The sequence below is a fragment of the Dictyostelium purpureum genome, assembly GCF_000190715.1.
Source record: "Dictyostelium purpureum unplaced genomic scaffold DICPUscaffold_58, whole genome shotgun sequence".
Classification (NCBI taxonomy): domain Eukaryota; phylum Evosea; class Eumycetozoa; order Dictyosteliales; family Dictyosteliaceae; genus Dictyostelium; species Dictyostelium purpureum.
The window spans coordinates 17736-33834 of NW_003519395.1; the positions used below are offsets into that span (position 1 = coordinate 17736).

The following is a 16099-nucleotide window of genomic DNA, read 5'->3' on the forward strand; positions in this document are numbered from 1 at the left end:
ATTTTTCTTTTGAATGAAAAAACGAAAAATAAATGCAAATTCATCACCATATCACAATATTTTCAAATTATTTCAGATAATGAATAAAACTTTTTAACCCAAAAAAAAAAAAATTAAAAAAAATTAAAAAAAAAAAAAAAAAAAAAGTTAATTTTAAATTTTTTTTTTATAAATATTGGTTCATATAAATCCAATCCAAAGAAATCTTGGTTTTTTTTTCTTTTTTTTTTTTTTTTTGATTTGTTTGTACATACAAAAATAAAAACAAAAATAAATATTTACCACCCCACCCATACATACACATAAATTATAATTGTATTTTTATTTTATTTTTTTTACCTTCATTTTCCCCCTAACAATATTTTTATTTATTTTAATTATAATAATAAAATTTAATTAATTAAACAAACAAAACAAACAAAACAAACAAAACAAACAACAAACAAATATTAAAATAAACCACAATATTGCTTTTTTTTTTTTATTTTATTTTATTTTTTTCTCTAAAAATAATTAACTAAAATGAAAGAAAGACTTTTAGTTTCAGGTAAGATATTTTTTTTTATAAAATAAATAATTTTAAAAATACATATTTTTTATTTTCATTTTTTTATATTTTTATTAATTTTTTATTTTTTATTTTTTATATTGTTTCATTTTGAAATTTTAAAACATAGTTACAAGCGGGAAATATTTAAAAAAAAAGAAACAATGGGTATTAGTAAAATTAAAATTACATGGTAGTAAATATAAAACTAAATATGTTAATGGTGGAGAAGATGTAGTATTTCAAAAAGAGACATTTATATTTGAGGTTAATGAAGAGGTTTATCCAGCAGGTGAAATGGAAATTATGGTAGAAACATGGGAAATGTTATCTAGTGGCGAATCATTTGCTTTTGCGACTGTACCTTTAGCACCTATTACAGCAGAGATTAGAACCAATATAGCAAATGGTGTTAACCCAGCAAACCACAGCAATCATCAAAAAATATATTTAGAAGGTTTTGATGAGAAACCACCATCACCAACACCAACTTTAGCACCATCATCATTAGATAAGGTAATCATTTTAAAAAATAAAAAACAACAACAAAACGATTTAAATACAAGTAATAGTAGTAATAAAAGCTCGAGTAATAATAAGGATGAAGAAAATGAAGAAAAGGTAATGTGTATTATATTAAATTTCGAATTAGTGCCCGAAAATGATTCAACTACTATGAAGTCACTACCACTGATGTTTAGATGGTTTCCTGAATTACCACATAATGAGCAAGTTATTTCAGAGTGTTATTGTACAAAGCAAGCAAAGAAAATGGTTGGTATGTCACACTCTGGTACAATGTATATTACACAGGGTTACATTGGTTTTCGTAGTCCATCCCATCTAGCTAAAAATAAGAAACTTTTAATTAGTTTTAAAGACATCAAGAGTATAAAGAAAAAAATTGGCTCCTTTTATTTACCAAATGCAATTCAAATCAGAACAGGGAAAAAGAAATATGTATTTGCATCTTTTATCCACAGATCAAAAGCTTACAAGGTTTTAACCAGCCAATGGACACTTAATGGTGGCGGCAATAATGCAAATGATATCGAGGAGGATGATGATAGTAACGACGATGAATCAAATCTTTCATCATTATCAACTAGTGTTCTAAATGAGGAGGAGGACGAAGAAATATCAATGATAAATAATGGTCATCACCAACATAGTAGTAATAATCCATTAAATCAACAGCAATTGGTTAGAAATTTATCACCTTTACCCAAATCATCACAGTCATCATCTTCAGCAAATCCTACAAATTTAGCAGGTAGTGGCACTAAAAAAAGATCGTTATCAATTAGTTTACAAGCGCCATCACCAAACCAATTGAATTCATCACCATCAAGAGGTACTCCAACTAATCCAGATACAAAGGATAGTTTTTTACCAACAACAGCATCGACAAATATTAAAATTTCAATTGAAATTGAAGATTATCAAATTTTAGGATGTACCAGCATTATCACAATTTCAGTTTCAAATGATTCACTTGTCAAAGATTTATTAGAAAAATTAAAATCAAAATTATTCACAAATTCAAATTTATCTTATGAAGACCAACAGCAATATATATTAGCAAAATCCAAAAATAAAAAATCAAAAAGATCAAGTAAAAGAATAATGTACTCCATAGATCAATTAATAGATATAAATAGTAATAATAACAATAATGGTACAGATAATAATTCAAAAGCGCCACCATCACCGCAGCTATCATCGGATAGAGGCAGTATTAATAATATAATAAACAACATAAACAATAAAGATATGATAATACCAACTAGATCAGTAACTTTAAGCCACCGTGGAGTCAAATCTAATCAAATTAATTCATCACCATCATTGTCATCGACCGGAGGTGAAAAGAAATTTTATATTTTAGAAAATGAAAAAGTCCTATCAAGTTACTTCAGCTCATCATTAACCTCACCAGCAACTACATCATCTGAGTTATTATATTTCAAAAAACAGATACCAGTTAAAGAAATCAATTTAATTTTTGAATTGGTAGAAGATAAATTAAAAACAATTAAATTAATATTATCAGTCGACACCAAAATTTCAGATATCTATAGAGAAGTTTCAAATTATAATTCACATAAAATTTATGCAGAAGAATATTACTTTTATTTACCAAAAAATTCAGAGAGGGGTATAGTTTTACAAAAAGAGAAAACTTTAAGAGATTATAATATTACAAAATCAAATTCTTTAATTCAGGTTGTTAAGATTCCACCATTCAAATCATTTATCGATAAATTTAAATATTTTGATAAAAATGATAGAGTAAGTTGTTTTTTTTTTAAAAAATACTAAAATTATTTTAAATATTAATATTTTTATTTTAAATTTTTAAATTTTTTTTCTTTTTAGAATTTATTGTATGAATTGGTACAATGTTGTTTCAGTAATTCATTGCCATTAATGAAGCCACAAGACATCGAAAATCCACAAGATTTTTTAGATAAATTGCAACAAAAATTAAATATTGACGATATAGAAGCCAGAACAATCACAAAGAATCTATTAATTAATTCATCATACAGAGATGAAGGAATATTGGTAGAATTGAAGAGCAGAATGGAATCACTTTTATTAGATGCAAATCCTTATTATAGTGAATTTACATTTGAAAAAAAAGAATTATACGAAACTTGGAAGTCTATAGAAATTAATAATTTAACTAGGGTTATGCGTTCAGTAATTTTCAAAGAGGATTTCATCGGGTTCCTTTTTATTAATGTTTTAGAGGCAGAGAATTTAAAATTAAATAGTAATCAACAAGGTGTCAACTGTTATTTAGTTTTGTCAAGTGGTGAAAAGTTAGTTAAAACTACAACTATTATGCAAGAAACCGATCCAATTTGGTCAGAATCATTTATAATTAAAATTAAAAAACCAAGATCGAAATTAGAAATTCTAGTAATGAATTCTGTGGGTAATGGAAAGGATGATGAGTGTATTGGCATTATTGAATTGTCTATTAAAGATCATTTTGAAGACCAATTGGAGTTACACAAAGACCATTGGTTTAATATTACAAGTATTCATGGTACTGGTAGAGTGCATCTTTCATTTGAGTATCAATATCAATTCCAAGAGTATAACAAATATTTAATTAACGTACCAAAGCGTCAAGAGGTACTAAAGTCATCCGAATCACTCTCTAATAACACCAATCCAGCAGATAATCCAACAAGTTCAATTAATAATCAACACAGATGCACAGTATTACATGCTCCTTTGTACACCCAATTGCTAAATTTCATTTTAGAAAGACAAGAGGATTTTAAACTTTCAAAATTCAAATTTTCACCATTATCTTCAAAGAGACATTCATCTTCATCCACAACACCAAAGTTTATTAACCCATTCGATGATACCACAAATGATGATAAGGAAGAAGATGTTTGGATTTTGGGTTCATTTAAAATGCTTTTAAATCAATATAGTATTAGATATGGTTTATCGAAATCAACTACATTAGCAATTCAGCTATCTATTATGTCAGAGAGATACTCTACAGAGATGAAGCCTTCATTAGCTTCATCTACAACCGCTCTTTCAAATTATAGTAAGAATTATATAATAGAGTTGGAAGAAGTATTAGAAAGTATTTATCAAATTTCTACTGGTGATGATCTCGATAATATATTTTTAAAGAGTGAAATAACAACCATAAATTCATCGGTTTTACCATTAATGGAACAGATTAAATATACTGTCGGTAGATATATGGAGTCTTTCCCAGGTAATAAGCCAAGAGGTGCTTTAAAAAGTTTGGTAAATTCTTTGCACTTTATCATCAAGATCATCAACTTTCATAATAGCGAGGCTCCACAACTCAATTTTAACCAATTACTAACCAAAACTATTATGGTAGAGCAAAAAAAGAAATTTGAAGAAAATATTGCAGCCATGGGTTTCTTACAATTAGATCTACAATCAAAGATTAAATTAATTTCAGAGATTTCGTTAATGTTGGTAGAGCTTATTGGTATTATTCAAGAGGAAGTCAACAGTACATTAAAATATGAAGGATCATTCCCAATCGATGTAAAGATTACATGCGATCTAATTGATTGCTGGGGTTCATGTATTTTAGCAGTAATGGAAGACTTTTGTAGTTGGGCTCCATACCATCCAAATATTTTGGTATTGGTAAAAAGAATTTTAGATTACCATAATTTTACCAAATCAATTTCAATGGAAAGATTTAAACCAATGCCATTAAAACAATTGTTTGTAACATATGTCTATAAATTGTTAAAAGAAATTAAAAGTAATCTATCAAGACTTTGCACCAATTCAATTAAAAAAGATGATAAACGTACATTGGCTTCAATTACATTGGGCCACTCTTCAAGTTTTATAGAGTTTTTTAATGCCTGCGACCAATCTCTTAAGGATTTCGATTCATTAATGTGGCTACCAGACTCATTCTCATTTGTGCAGTTATTAGAAGTTATAGCATCTGAGGTAGTGCATTACGTTAGCGATTTAAAGAAAGAGTTTGAGCATTACATATTACATACCGAAATTGAAAGTGGTGATAGACCAGTACTGTTCACACTAAATGTTGAACCATGCATCATCTATAATAACATTGAACAATCAATAAAGAAGTTGGAACATTTATCTCAAGTTATTAATACAAATCTTTCCAACAACATCAAAGAAAGAAAAAAACAAGGTGAAACTCAGCAAATGGATCGTACAACTAAACAGTGTGTTGAAGATAGTTTTAAGCTTTGTTTAGACGATACAATGAAGTTCATTAATCAAACTATTCAAGATTTAGAGGATTTTTTAGTGATTAGAATTAAAAATTATTTATTTTATTGTTTTTCATCAATTTTATTCTCTGAACCATTGGTATTAAAGAATAGTCATTTTACTGAACCTGTTGTACCTAGTGATCAGGTTGAAATTGTAGCTACAAATAATGGTTTAGAAGGTGGTTCATTATCAACGTCATATAATTCAGGTAATAACACTCCAACATCAACTACAGGTATATCATCACCAATTCAACAACCTCCAACACAATTTGTTTCAATTCAAAGCTCACAATCAAACTCATCAGGTTCTTTAATGGAAGGCCTTTCAACAAGTAACAGTAATAACTCAGTTAATCCCGCAAAAATCAATGCTAGATATGAAAAGATGATTCTATCACAAATTAAAGAATTTTTAACACCAAAAATTGAAGAGCTCTATGGTAAACTTAGAGAGCAATTATTTAAACCATTCATTAAGAAGTTATGGTGTCAAATTGTTGAGGAGCTTCAGTACCTTTTCATTCAAAGACCAAAAGAAAAAATATTACCATTCCATAAAGCAAACATTGTAATTTTAAATTTTGATCAAATTGCAATTGTAAATTCAGTTCTTAAAGAGTTAATCGTATTATTCCATAGAGGAGGCAGTGGTATTGCAACACCCATTTTAGAAGAAAAACTCCAACCATTACGTTTGTTAATTTCACTTTCTGAAATGGATTCAACTTCATTAATTGATACATATAATCAGAAATCATTTAGCGGCACAAGTAGCAGTAGTAGTTCCAAACCACAGCCAACAAAAGAATTGGTTATTTCAGTATTAGCCACAAGAGTGGATTTTGATAAAGAGGCTCGTACATTTGTAAATAAAATTAATGGTGTAGATGAAAAGCCTTTAGTTGTAGATGGTACAAATGTTGATATTTCAGAAATTAAAGTTATTCCTGAAACTGAATTTATTATTGACAGTATGTATAAAACTTTAAAGTATTCATTAGTTTTTTTATTAAAATAATATTAATATAATTTTTTTTTTAAAAAAAACTTCAGAGTATCATTGTTCATATAATGGCCAATTAGGTTTATTAATCATTAGTAGTAGATATTTAGGTTTTCATAATCTTTTAAGACAAGTTGGTGTTTCTATTGGTAATAAGATTTCTGTAGCTTTATTAAATATTGTAGAAGTAAAGAAAATTAAAGTTGCTTTAATATTTAACGCAATTCAAATTAAAACAAACGAAAACAAAATTTATAATTTCTCTGGTTTTTTAGATAGAGATACTGTATATAATGATATTCTCCATCAAATCAAAGTAGCACAAAAAAAGTAAGTTAAAATATTAATATAGATAACATTTTTGAAAAATATTTACTAATTCCATTTTCTAATTTTTTTCTATAATAACAGTATAAATAAAAAGCAACAAAAAATAAAAAAATAAATATAAATAAAAGAAAATATAATAATAATTTTATTATAACATTTATAAATAAAATTTGTAGTTTTTAAAAAAATATTTTTATTTATTTAAAATTATATTTTTATTACTTTTAAAAAAATTATTTGGGTCATATATTAGTTTTATATCTCTTAATTTCTCTATATTATAGCCATGATAGTGATCCAATGTTAAGATTTCATCAGTTACATTAGAATAGTCAGCTGTTTTAAATTTATTTAACTTTGAAAATAATTGATTAGTCCATTCTAAAATAATTGGTTTATCTTTTGGTGTTGGAATTATTGATAGAATTGTTATAAGAAATTTTGAATCTCTAAAGGCAAAAGGTGAGTCATTAAAGTCTTTTAATGCTCCCCCTAAATGAGTGAAAACTGCAGATATGGTTCCAGTTGGATGTTTACTAAATTCAGTTGTGATTAATTCAATTAATTCTTCATTTGGATTTATTGATATAAAAAAACCCCTCTTATAATAACATTTGTTTCTAGGTAGATATTCATCAAAGGCACACTGAAGCTTTGTAAACTCTATGTTGGCTATGCTGTTTGTGGTTAAATCTTTTTTTGGTAAATATGATGAAAGCTTTTCAACTACTACCTTCCCTTGATTTTCTGGACCATTATAAATACCATAAATAACAACTGTATTAAAATCAATGGTTATTGAAACTGATAATTCCCTGGGTAAGTACTCTTCCTTTAAAAATTGACATGTTTTATTTAACAGTTCTTTTCCATTTTCTATACCTGTAATAAAACTTCCTAATAAAATATTATCTAAATCATAAACTTTAAAAGTTAGTTCTGTAACAACTCCAAAATTTGAACCTGCCATTTTACATGCCCAGAATAAATCTGAATTTGTATTTTTACTTGCAATTTTTTTATTTCCATCACAATCTATTAAATTTATTGAAATTAAATTATCTGATGTTAATCCAAATGATCTAAAAATAATATAGAATTAGTTATTTTGATTTATAATATTTTAAATAAATTATTGCACAATTACCTTGTCAAGTGTCCTACACCACCTCCTAAACATAAACCAGCTAAACCAGTATCACTTGCTTGACCCGTTGGAATTACCAATTTGAACTTTTGTGACTCTCTATCTACATCTCCTAATAAACATCCACCTCCTACAGTTAATATTTTATTATTTTCATCCACTTTAATGTTTTTATAATACTTTAAATCTAGTAATAACCCATCTACATTATCCTAAAATAAAATTAATATGATAAACAGGGTATATTAAAATAACAAAAAAACTTACACTTTTTAATGAATGACCACCTGCTCTTACTGTAAAAATTAAATTATGGTTTTTTGAAAACAAAATTGAATTTTTAATATCCTCATCACAGATGGGGTTTACAATTATTAATGGATAGTTCAAGCCATCAATATTCCATCTACTATTTACACTCTCCTTATATCCTTCAGAATTTCTAAATAAAACATCACCTTTTATTAAATTTCTTATACTTTCTATATTACATGTATCCATTATAACAATATAATAAAATTTAAAAAATTTTTAACCCAACAAAAAAAAAATTAAAAAAATATATTAAATTTTTTTTTTTTAACCCCACAAAGTGTTGTTATTAAAAACACCTATAAAAAGATTTAGATTAAGAGAAGGTATTTTTTATTTAATATTTTTTAATAATTATTAATTATTATTTATTAATTATTATTTTTTAATATTTAAGATATATATGTTATTTAAATATTTGGTGACATAACTAAAGAACCAATTGAAATGCCAGGATTTATTTTATGAGCATTTTCCCATATTTTCTTTTGAAGTAATTCGGGCCCACCAAATTCACTATCTAAAATTGGATACTGTCTTACATATGGTGATGGATATTGTACACCAGCTTCGATTGCATTACCCAAGTTTTGATAGTATTTAATATTTTTTAGTGATGTTTCTCCACCCTTGTTGAAAATTACGGCTTCTGCTTCTTCATCCCATGCTTTCCAATGGATCCATGCATGTTGAAATACTGCTTGATAAATAATATAAACTGAACACTGTTGTAAATCTTGAATGGTTTTAATTTCAACTTGATTGTTATCAGGATTCAAACTATGTTCCTTTAAATCATCACTAACTTTTTCAATTTCCCCCCAGTATTTTAAAATTTCATTTTGGTTATGTAAAAAGAAATCTTCAACATATTCCTTTATTCCATTCCATATAGCTTGATTGGCTGGATCATATACATTGTTTTTGATATTCTCTGGAAGAGATGTTGGTTCCCATTTGTAAGTGACTTCTTTGAATTTATCCCTAAGCATCTGAACTTGACCCTCATATGTGAATGCTGCTGCTAAAGTGACTACACCGTCAATCATGGGTCTTACAACCAACCAATTGTTAAATATTACACCATCAAAATGTGGATATAATAAATTCTTGATGGGGTTGTGAACTATATTTCTGTAGAAAGCCATGTTAAACATTTCAACTATATAGTGTACACCGACGTGGCCCCAGTTAATATTATAGTTGAATTCGATCATCATATATTTTATTTTTAAATCATTCCATTCTTGAGATCCATCGGCCATCTGTACAATAGTTTCACCATCTTTATGCATTTGATATGCAATTGAATGAATTTCTAACTCATCATTGATTAGCTTGAATCTACAACTGGTGTTATCTGGAAACCAAACATCTTTTTTTATTTCCCACCCTGTAAAGCAAAGGTTAAGTTCATATTGCCACTCTTTATCTTGGACCATTTCGAAATTATTGTAAGGTCTATTGCAACCATTGAGTCTTCTTGATGTAAAAAATTCATCAGTGTTGCTAAAGTCACATCTTGATTGAATATTTGGTGGTAACATTTCAAATGAATTTTTTTCACCTCTTAATAACCAGTATACCTATTAACAACATTATTAGTTTATATTTTTAATTTTTTTCAATTTCCATATTTAATTTTTACATACAATTACAAAACCAACAATAAGTTCATTAAACTCATCATGGTGTACAAAACTATCTGATGGCATTGCATAGGGTGGAACTGTAAAGTTTGGGTCAAAAACTGGTAATCTTTCCCAATATCTTAGGCCGAAATCTTTAATTGGTGCCATTGTAATTTCAAATTCAATATTTCCTATAATAATATCGTCCTCCAATCCTTCTCTAATACTTTCGAAATAAACTTTCTTTCGAACCTCTAAAGATGAACCAATAAAACCTTGATCTATATGAACTGATAAAATAGATTTGGTATTATTAAAAAGATATTTATTTTCCTGAATAATCATAAAATTAATATTAAATCCTTTTTTTTCTATTTTTTCCATCAAACTAAAAAAATAAAATATTAATAAATTAAAAATTGTTTTATATATATAAACTATAAAAAGATACAAACAATTCAAATGGTTTATCTTCACTCCAATTAGAGTCAAATGATTTGTATCTAGATTGGGTTTTTTGTGGTGTTGTATTAGAGTTTTCACACTCAATAACCATGTGAAAATTTAAGGGTTCTTTAAAGCATGTCCTAATAACTGTTAAAAAAAATAAATGTTAAATTTGATTTTCTTTATATCTATATAAATTATTAATTTAAAATACATACCTTTTACAGTGGCAATCATAGGAACAAGATTTAAATATTTTTTGTAATGACCTTTATTTATTTCAATTAATTCATTTCTTGTTGATTTACGTGCTTGTTTATCTGCATGTGATATTAAACCTTGTAAAATATCTCTTGACTTTTCATTTATTTTTTTATTTATAAATTCCATTTTATATTAATAAATATTTGTTATTGCAACAAATTTTTTTATTTTAAAAAAATAAACAGGTGATTAATTAATTTGATTTTTTTAAAAAAAAAAAAATTATGATAATATTTAAAAAAAATTAAAAAAAATAAAATAATCACCCTCCCCCCAGATAATAATTTTTTTTTTTTTTTTTTTCTTTAATTTATTTTTTATTTTTATATTTTTATAATAATTGGTTTGCAATAAACAATTAAAGAAGTAATTTATAATTGTAGTTAATTTATTTTTAGAATTAAATAAATAATAATAAAAATGAAAATTTATAGTTTTAAAATATAATATTTTCATAAAAAAAGTAATATATTAATAAAATTTTAACACACACTTTCATTCACACACAAATATAGAAAAAAAATTGCAAAGAGCAGGTGTGGTTATTATAATTTTAAAATAAAAAAAAAAAAAAAAATAATTCTAATATTTTTTTTTATTTTAATCACACTATAAAACAAAATTAAAAAAATATAAAAATTTTTTTTAATATATTAAAAAATAAATAACAATACAGTATTATTATTTAAAAATAATGAATAATAATAATTCTGATAAAATCAATATTGATAATAGTAATAATAGTAATAATAGTAATAATAGTAATAATAGTAATAATAGTAATAAAGAATCATCATTAAATGAAATAGATAATTGGAATGAAATTGAATTAGTAGATTTTAAAAAAACTTCCCTTAATGAAAATATTTATGTATTTGATAATGTAAATGTTACTAATGGTGGGTCAAATTCACCAATATCTTCCATCTCATCACCAAATTTATTAAACCATAGTATTGTTGACGAAAATAGCGCAAATAATAATAAAATTATTGATGAATTTATCATTTCAAAATCACCTATTTCATCTGAAGATGATTCGGAGGACGAAAAAGAATCAAGACCATTAACAAAAAATTTAGAATTTGATATCGAGAATACAGATTATACAGTATTAATACAAAATGAAAATCAAAAAGGTTTTTCATTTAAAAAATTAAAATCATTTTTAGGACCTGCTTTATTCATATCAGTAGGTTATATGGATCCTGGTAATTGTATGTAGTTAAACTAAAACTCACCATTATAAAAAAAGATATTAATATAGATTTTTATTTATTTAGGGGCCACTGATATTGAAGGTGGGTCTAGATTTGGGTATCAATTGATGTGGGTTTTACTATTTTCAAATATAATGGCATTGTTTTTACAAACCTTAGTAATTAAATTGGCTTTGGTAACAAGAAATGATTTGGCTCAAATGTGCAGACAAGAATTCGGTACCTTTATAAACTATGTTTTATGGATTATTTCAGAGTTGGCTATTGTTGCAACTGATTTGGCTGAAGTTATTGGCACTGCCATTGGTCTTAATATTTTGTTTGGTTTACCTTTGATCGCAGGTGTTGCCATTACCTCATTAGATACTCTGTTATTTTTAGCTATTCAAAGATGGGGCATTAGAAAATTAGAATTCCTAATTCTATTTTTACTAACCTCAATTACACTATGCTTTGTAATTGAACTTTTCTTATCCAAACCAATCGCAAGTGAAGTATTCAAAGGCTTTATACCAACATTAAACTCTGATAGTGTTATGGTCGCCACAGGTATAGTTGGGGCAACAACAATGCCTCATAATTTATTTTTACATGGTTCAGTTGTAAAGTCAAGAAAGATCAAGCACGACTCTAAAAGCTCAATTAAACAAGCATACAAATATAATGTTATCGATACAGTGTTGGCACTCAACTGCGCATTCTTTGTTAATATCTCAATTTTAATGTTAGCAGCATCTGTATTTTGGAAAAGGGGAATTGAGGTTACAGAACTTAACGATGCATATAAAATGTTGGAACAATTGATGGATGGTAAGTTAGCAGCGATATTGTTCGGTCTAGCTCTCTTCTTATCAGGTAATTCATCAACCATCACAGGTACAATGGCTGGGCAGGTGGTAATGGAAGGATTCGTAAAGCTTACAATTAGACCATGGATTAGAAGAATTATAACAAGACTCATGGCGATAATTCCAGCGATTGTAGTAATACTAGTATTTGGTGATAAAGCAACTTATACACTATTAATTTTATCTCAAGTAATTTTATCAATAGGTTTACCATTTGCAGTTGTACCACTAGTTATATTTACAAGTCGTAGAGATATAATGGGAGATTTTAAAAACCATATAGCCATCATTATAATCAATACAATAATAGCCCTCTTTATTATTGGTTTAAATTTGGCGACACTATTCCAGTGGATTGAAGAATTTTTACATAGATCTACTGTATCATTTGCCCTAACAATTGTATTCCTAATTCCTTTATCTATAGGGTTAGGTTTACTTTTAATCTGGATAGTATTAACCAAAATTCCACAATTAAATAAAATCATACAAAATATAAAATCATTTTTTTCATTGGATATTTTAAATTTAAAAAATCAATCAACACAGCCAAATGTAATAACGATTTGAAAATAATAAAAATGAATAAATAATATTAAAAACTAAAAAATAAATAATAAAATCAGTTTTTATTTTAAATACATATCTAATTTTAATTTATTTCATTTTTTTTATTTTTTTTTTTTCTATTTTTTTTATTTTTTTTAAATTTAATTCATTTTTTTTTTTTATTTTTCATACCGAAAAAATGTTTAATTTAATAAAAAAAAATAATTTAAATTATTTAAATAAAATAAATTACAGATTAAATATAATAAACTATTTAAACCATCATAATAATTACAATAATAATAACAATAATAAGAGTAATATATTAAATAATTTAGATATTAAAAATAGGAATTATTCAACAAAAAAAAAGAATGATGATCAAGATGACGGTAGTGCAAATGGTGGAGGCAGCAAAATTTTAGATATTGTTATGGACACTTTTCAAAAAAATGGTTTAAATTTCGATGATTTAAAAAATATAAAGGATCTTAAAGATTTTAAAAAGTTCAATTTAGACAAAGGAATTGATTTAGAAAATGACGTAAATACCGAAGATATCAAAACCGAAGATTTATCAAAAGATGATATCAGTGAAGAAGATTACAGTGAGGATTACAGTGAGGATGACAGCGAAGATGTCGATGATCATGACAATAATTCACAAGGCCCAAAAGTAACATTTCTATATAAGCCATGGATAAAGAGACCAAAATCAATTTTTCCAAAAACCACAATAAATATAAAGAAAAAAGTTAATGAAAAAATTTTACTCGAAAATCAATTAAAACAATTAACAAATAAATTTTATAAAGAACAAGAAGTTGAAAAAGCAAAACAAAAACCAGTAAAAGATATAAAACCAACAACAGATCAACAACAACAACCAAAACCACAACAACCACAACCACAACCACAACCAAAAACAGATATATTTGGGTTTGGAGTAAATAATATTAAAATTGATAAAATGTATGAATTAAAAAAGAAAGAAGAGGAAGATAAAAAGAAAATTGAAGAAGAAAAAAACAAATTAGAAAAAGAAAGAATTGAAAAACAAAGAATTGAAAAAGAAAAAGAATTGAAAAGAATTGAAAAGAAAAGAAAATCATTCGAAAAAAAATCATATAAAATATCAACCGAAACTAAAGATATTCAAAAAGAAAGATTTAAAAAAGCAAGTAATAAAATTTATAAAAAAATTAAACTATTAGAATTAAAAAGAAGTAAAAACAGGGTATCAAATAAAATTAAATCGAGCAATCTTTCAACTATCAAGTTCAACAAAACAGATCCATTCCAACACCACTTTAACATGACCGATTTAGAGCAAATTTTAGAAAAATATAAAACTTTAACTAAATCATCCATTAACAATGCAGCTGAATCACTCTCATTCAAAGATAGACTACAGTTACATTTATATTCATTCCAAATTTATCTCCAAGGCAATTTATTTAAGGAATCAACACCCACTACAATGCTATATAATAATCTAAATAAGTTAATATTAAATGATCAAGATAAGAAAGTCATTGAGGAAGCTTTAGACCAAGAAGACTATTTCAAACTTTTCGAAAAAACTAGAGAGTACCACCAAACCAACTTTATTCAAGATAACTTAGCGATATCGTATGCTTTTCAGTATTTAAAAAAGAATTCGAAACTATATAGATTTTTCCAATTATTAGAAAGCATTAGTATAAATCAACATATTACACCAACAGACTATAGTGATATGGTTCAAGCATTTTTAAATCAAGACCAAATTACATCAGCCGAAATGCTCACTTCAAACATGGAGTCTTATTTCCAAGAGTTTTATCCAGAGGTATTTATTCATTACTATGAGCACTTTAAAAAGCAAAAAGAAAATACTACAACATCTCAAGTATTCGATGAATTTATGGGTATATTTAATCAATTCTCTGCAAACGAAAAGGAGTATATGTTGTTGTATAACCCAATTATAGAAAGAGAGAAAAGTAGATTGGCTAGTTTAGGCGAACCGTTAACAGAAGAGGCCATCAATAGGGCAATTAGAGAGAACCCGATAAACAACTCCAAACAACTAAGAACTTTAGAACTATATAAACCAATTTTAATCCATTGCTATAAAAATAGTGACATTGAATTTGCAGAGATGCTCGAATATAAAATGGAAAGAGAAGGTATTCAATTAGATTTAGAAACATTTAATAACAAAATCAAATATCAAGCTACTGAGGGTCTCTATTTGAACGAAGATAATTTATCAGCATTGGCATATAACTATAAACCAAGTAAAAAGAAAGCATCCAGTGATAAATTTAAAGGCAACAGTCAAACATTCATGGCAATTCTCTATCATCACCTAATTGTTGAAAAAGATGTTAAAAACTCTTTAAAGAATTTAGAGCAATTAAAAAAGAAATGGAACTTTAAATTAAACAAATTTGTATTAAATCAATTAATTTGGGGTTTATCAAGAATTAACAATATTAAAGAATCATTAAATTATTATAATCAACTTAAACAAATCAACGCCACATTAAAATCAAATAATAGTAATTATAGCGATAATATGAATGACTCGGTATTACTTTATTGTATGTCCTATTACAACTATCCTTCAGATGCCTTAATAAATTTCATAAAAGAAAATAATACTCAAATAAGTAAACCAATTTTAGATTTAATAACTTTTGGTTATTTATTAAATAATAAATCCAAACAAATAAATAATTTTAAAATAAATCAAGAAATTAATAATAATAATAATAATAATAATGATAATAATGACAGTAATAATAATCATCATAATAGCAATATAAATAATAATAATATTGAAAATCTAATTGAAGTTTTAGATTATTTATCAAACGAAAAATCTATTATCATTGATACTACTTTAGTTCAGTTTTTATTAGGCAGATTAACAGATTTAAAGAAACAATATAATATCAAACCATCAAAAAATCATTTAATTTTATTAAAAAATTTAATAAATAATAATAAATAATTTATAAAATTAT

General features: G+C 25.8%; 5 protein-coding genes across 5 annotated transcripts; 3 read left to right on the forward strand and 2 right to left on the reverse strand.

The window, feature by feature from the left end:
• Positions 1–522: 522 nt before the first annotated feature.
• Positions 523–6782, forward strand: DICPUDRAFT_97228 (uncharacterized protein; the record flags this gene model as incomplete). The annotated part of the gene is made up of 5 exons (XM_003285906.1): positions 523–547; positions 678–2839; positions 2927–6305; positions 6388–6667; positions 6749–6782. The coding sequence occupies 5 exons, from the start codon at positions 523–525 to the stop codon at positions 6780–6782; spliced, it is 5880 nt and encodes a 1959-aa protein (XP_003285954.1).
• Positions 6783–6860: 78 nt separating this feature from the next.
• Positions 6861–8315, reverse strand: DICPUDRAFT_149884 (uncharacterized protein; the record flags this gene model as incomplete). Its single annotated transcript, XM_003285926.1, has 3 exons — positions 6861–7749; positions 7815–8026; positions 8082–8315. 3 exons carry the CDS (start codon positions 8313–8315, stop codon positions 6861–6863), a joined length of 1335 nt encoding a protein of 444 aa, XP_003285974.1.
• A 221-nt stretch (positions 8316–8536) lies between these two features.
• On the reverse strand, positions 8537–10594 carry DICPUDRAFT_86938 (uncharacterized protein; the record flags this gene model as incomplete). The annotated part of the gene is made up of 4 exons (XM_003285927.1): positions 8537–9712; positions 9779–10145; positions 10213–10351; positions 10423–10594. 4 exons carry the CDS (start codon positions 10592–10594, stop codon positions 8537–8539), a joined length of 1854 nt encoding a protein of 617 aa, XP_003285975.1.
• Positions 10595–11558: 964 nt separating this feature from the next.
• On the forward strand, positions 11559–12938 carry DICPUDRAFT_6368 (uncharacterized protein; the record flags this gene model as incomplete). Its single annotated transcript, XM_003285907.1, has 2 exons — positions 11559–11685; positions 11752–12938. Coding segments are annotated over 2 exons (1314 nt in total), but the record flags the coding sequence as incomplete, so codon positions are not given.
• Positions 12939–13284: 346 nt separating this feature from the next.
• DICPUDRAFT_149887 (uncharacterized protein) lies at positions 13285–16086 on the forward strand (the record flags this gene model as incomplete). The annotated part of the gene is made up of 1 exon (XM_003285908.1): positions 13285–16086. The coding sequence occupies one exon, from the start codon at positions 13285–13287 to the stop codon at positions 16084–16086; it is 2802 nt and encodes a 933-aa protein (XP_003285956.1).
• Between the last annotated feature and the right edge of the window lie 13 nt (positions 16087–16099).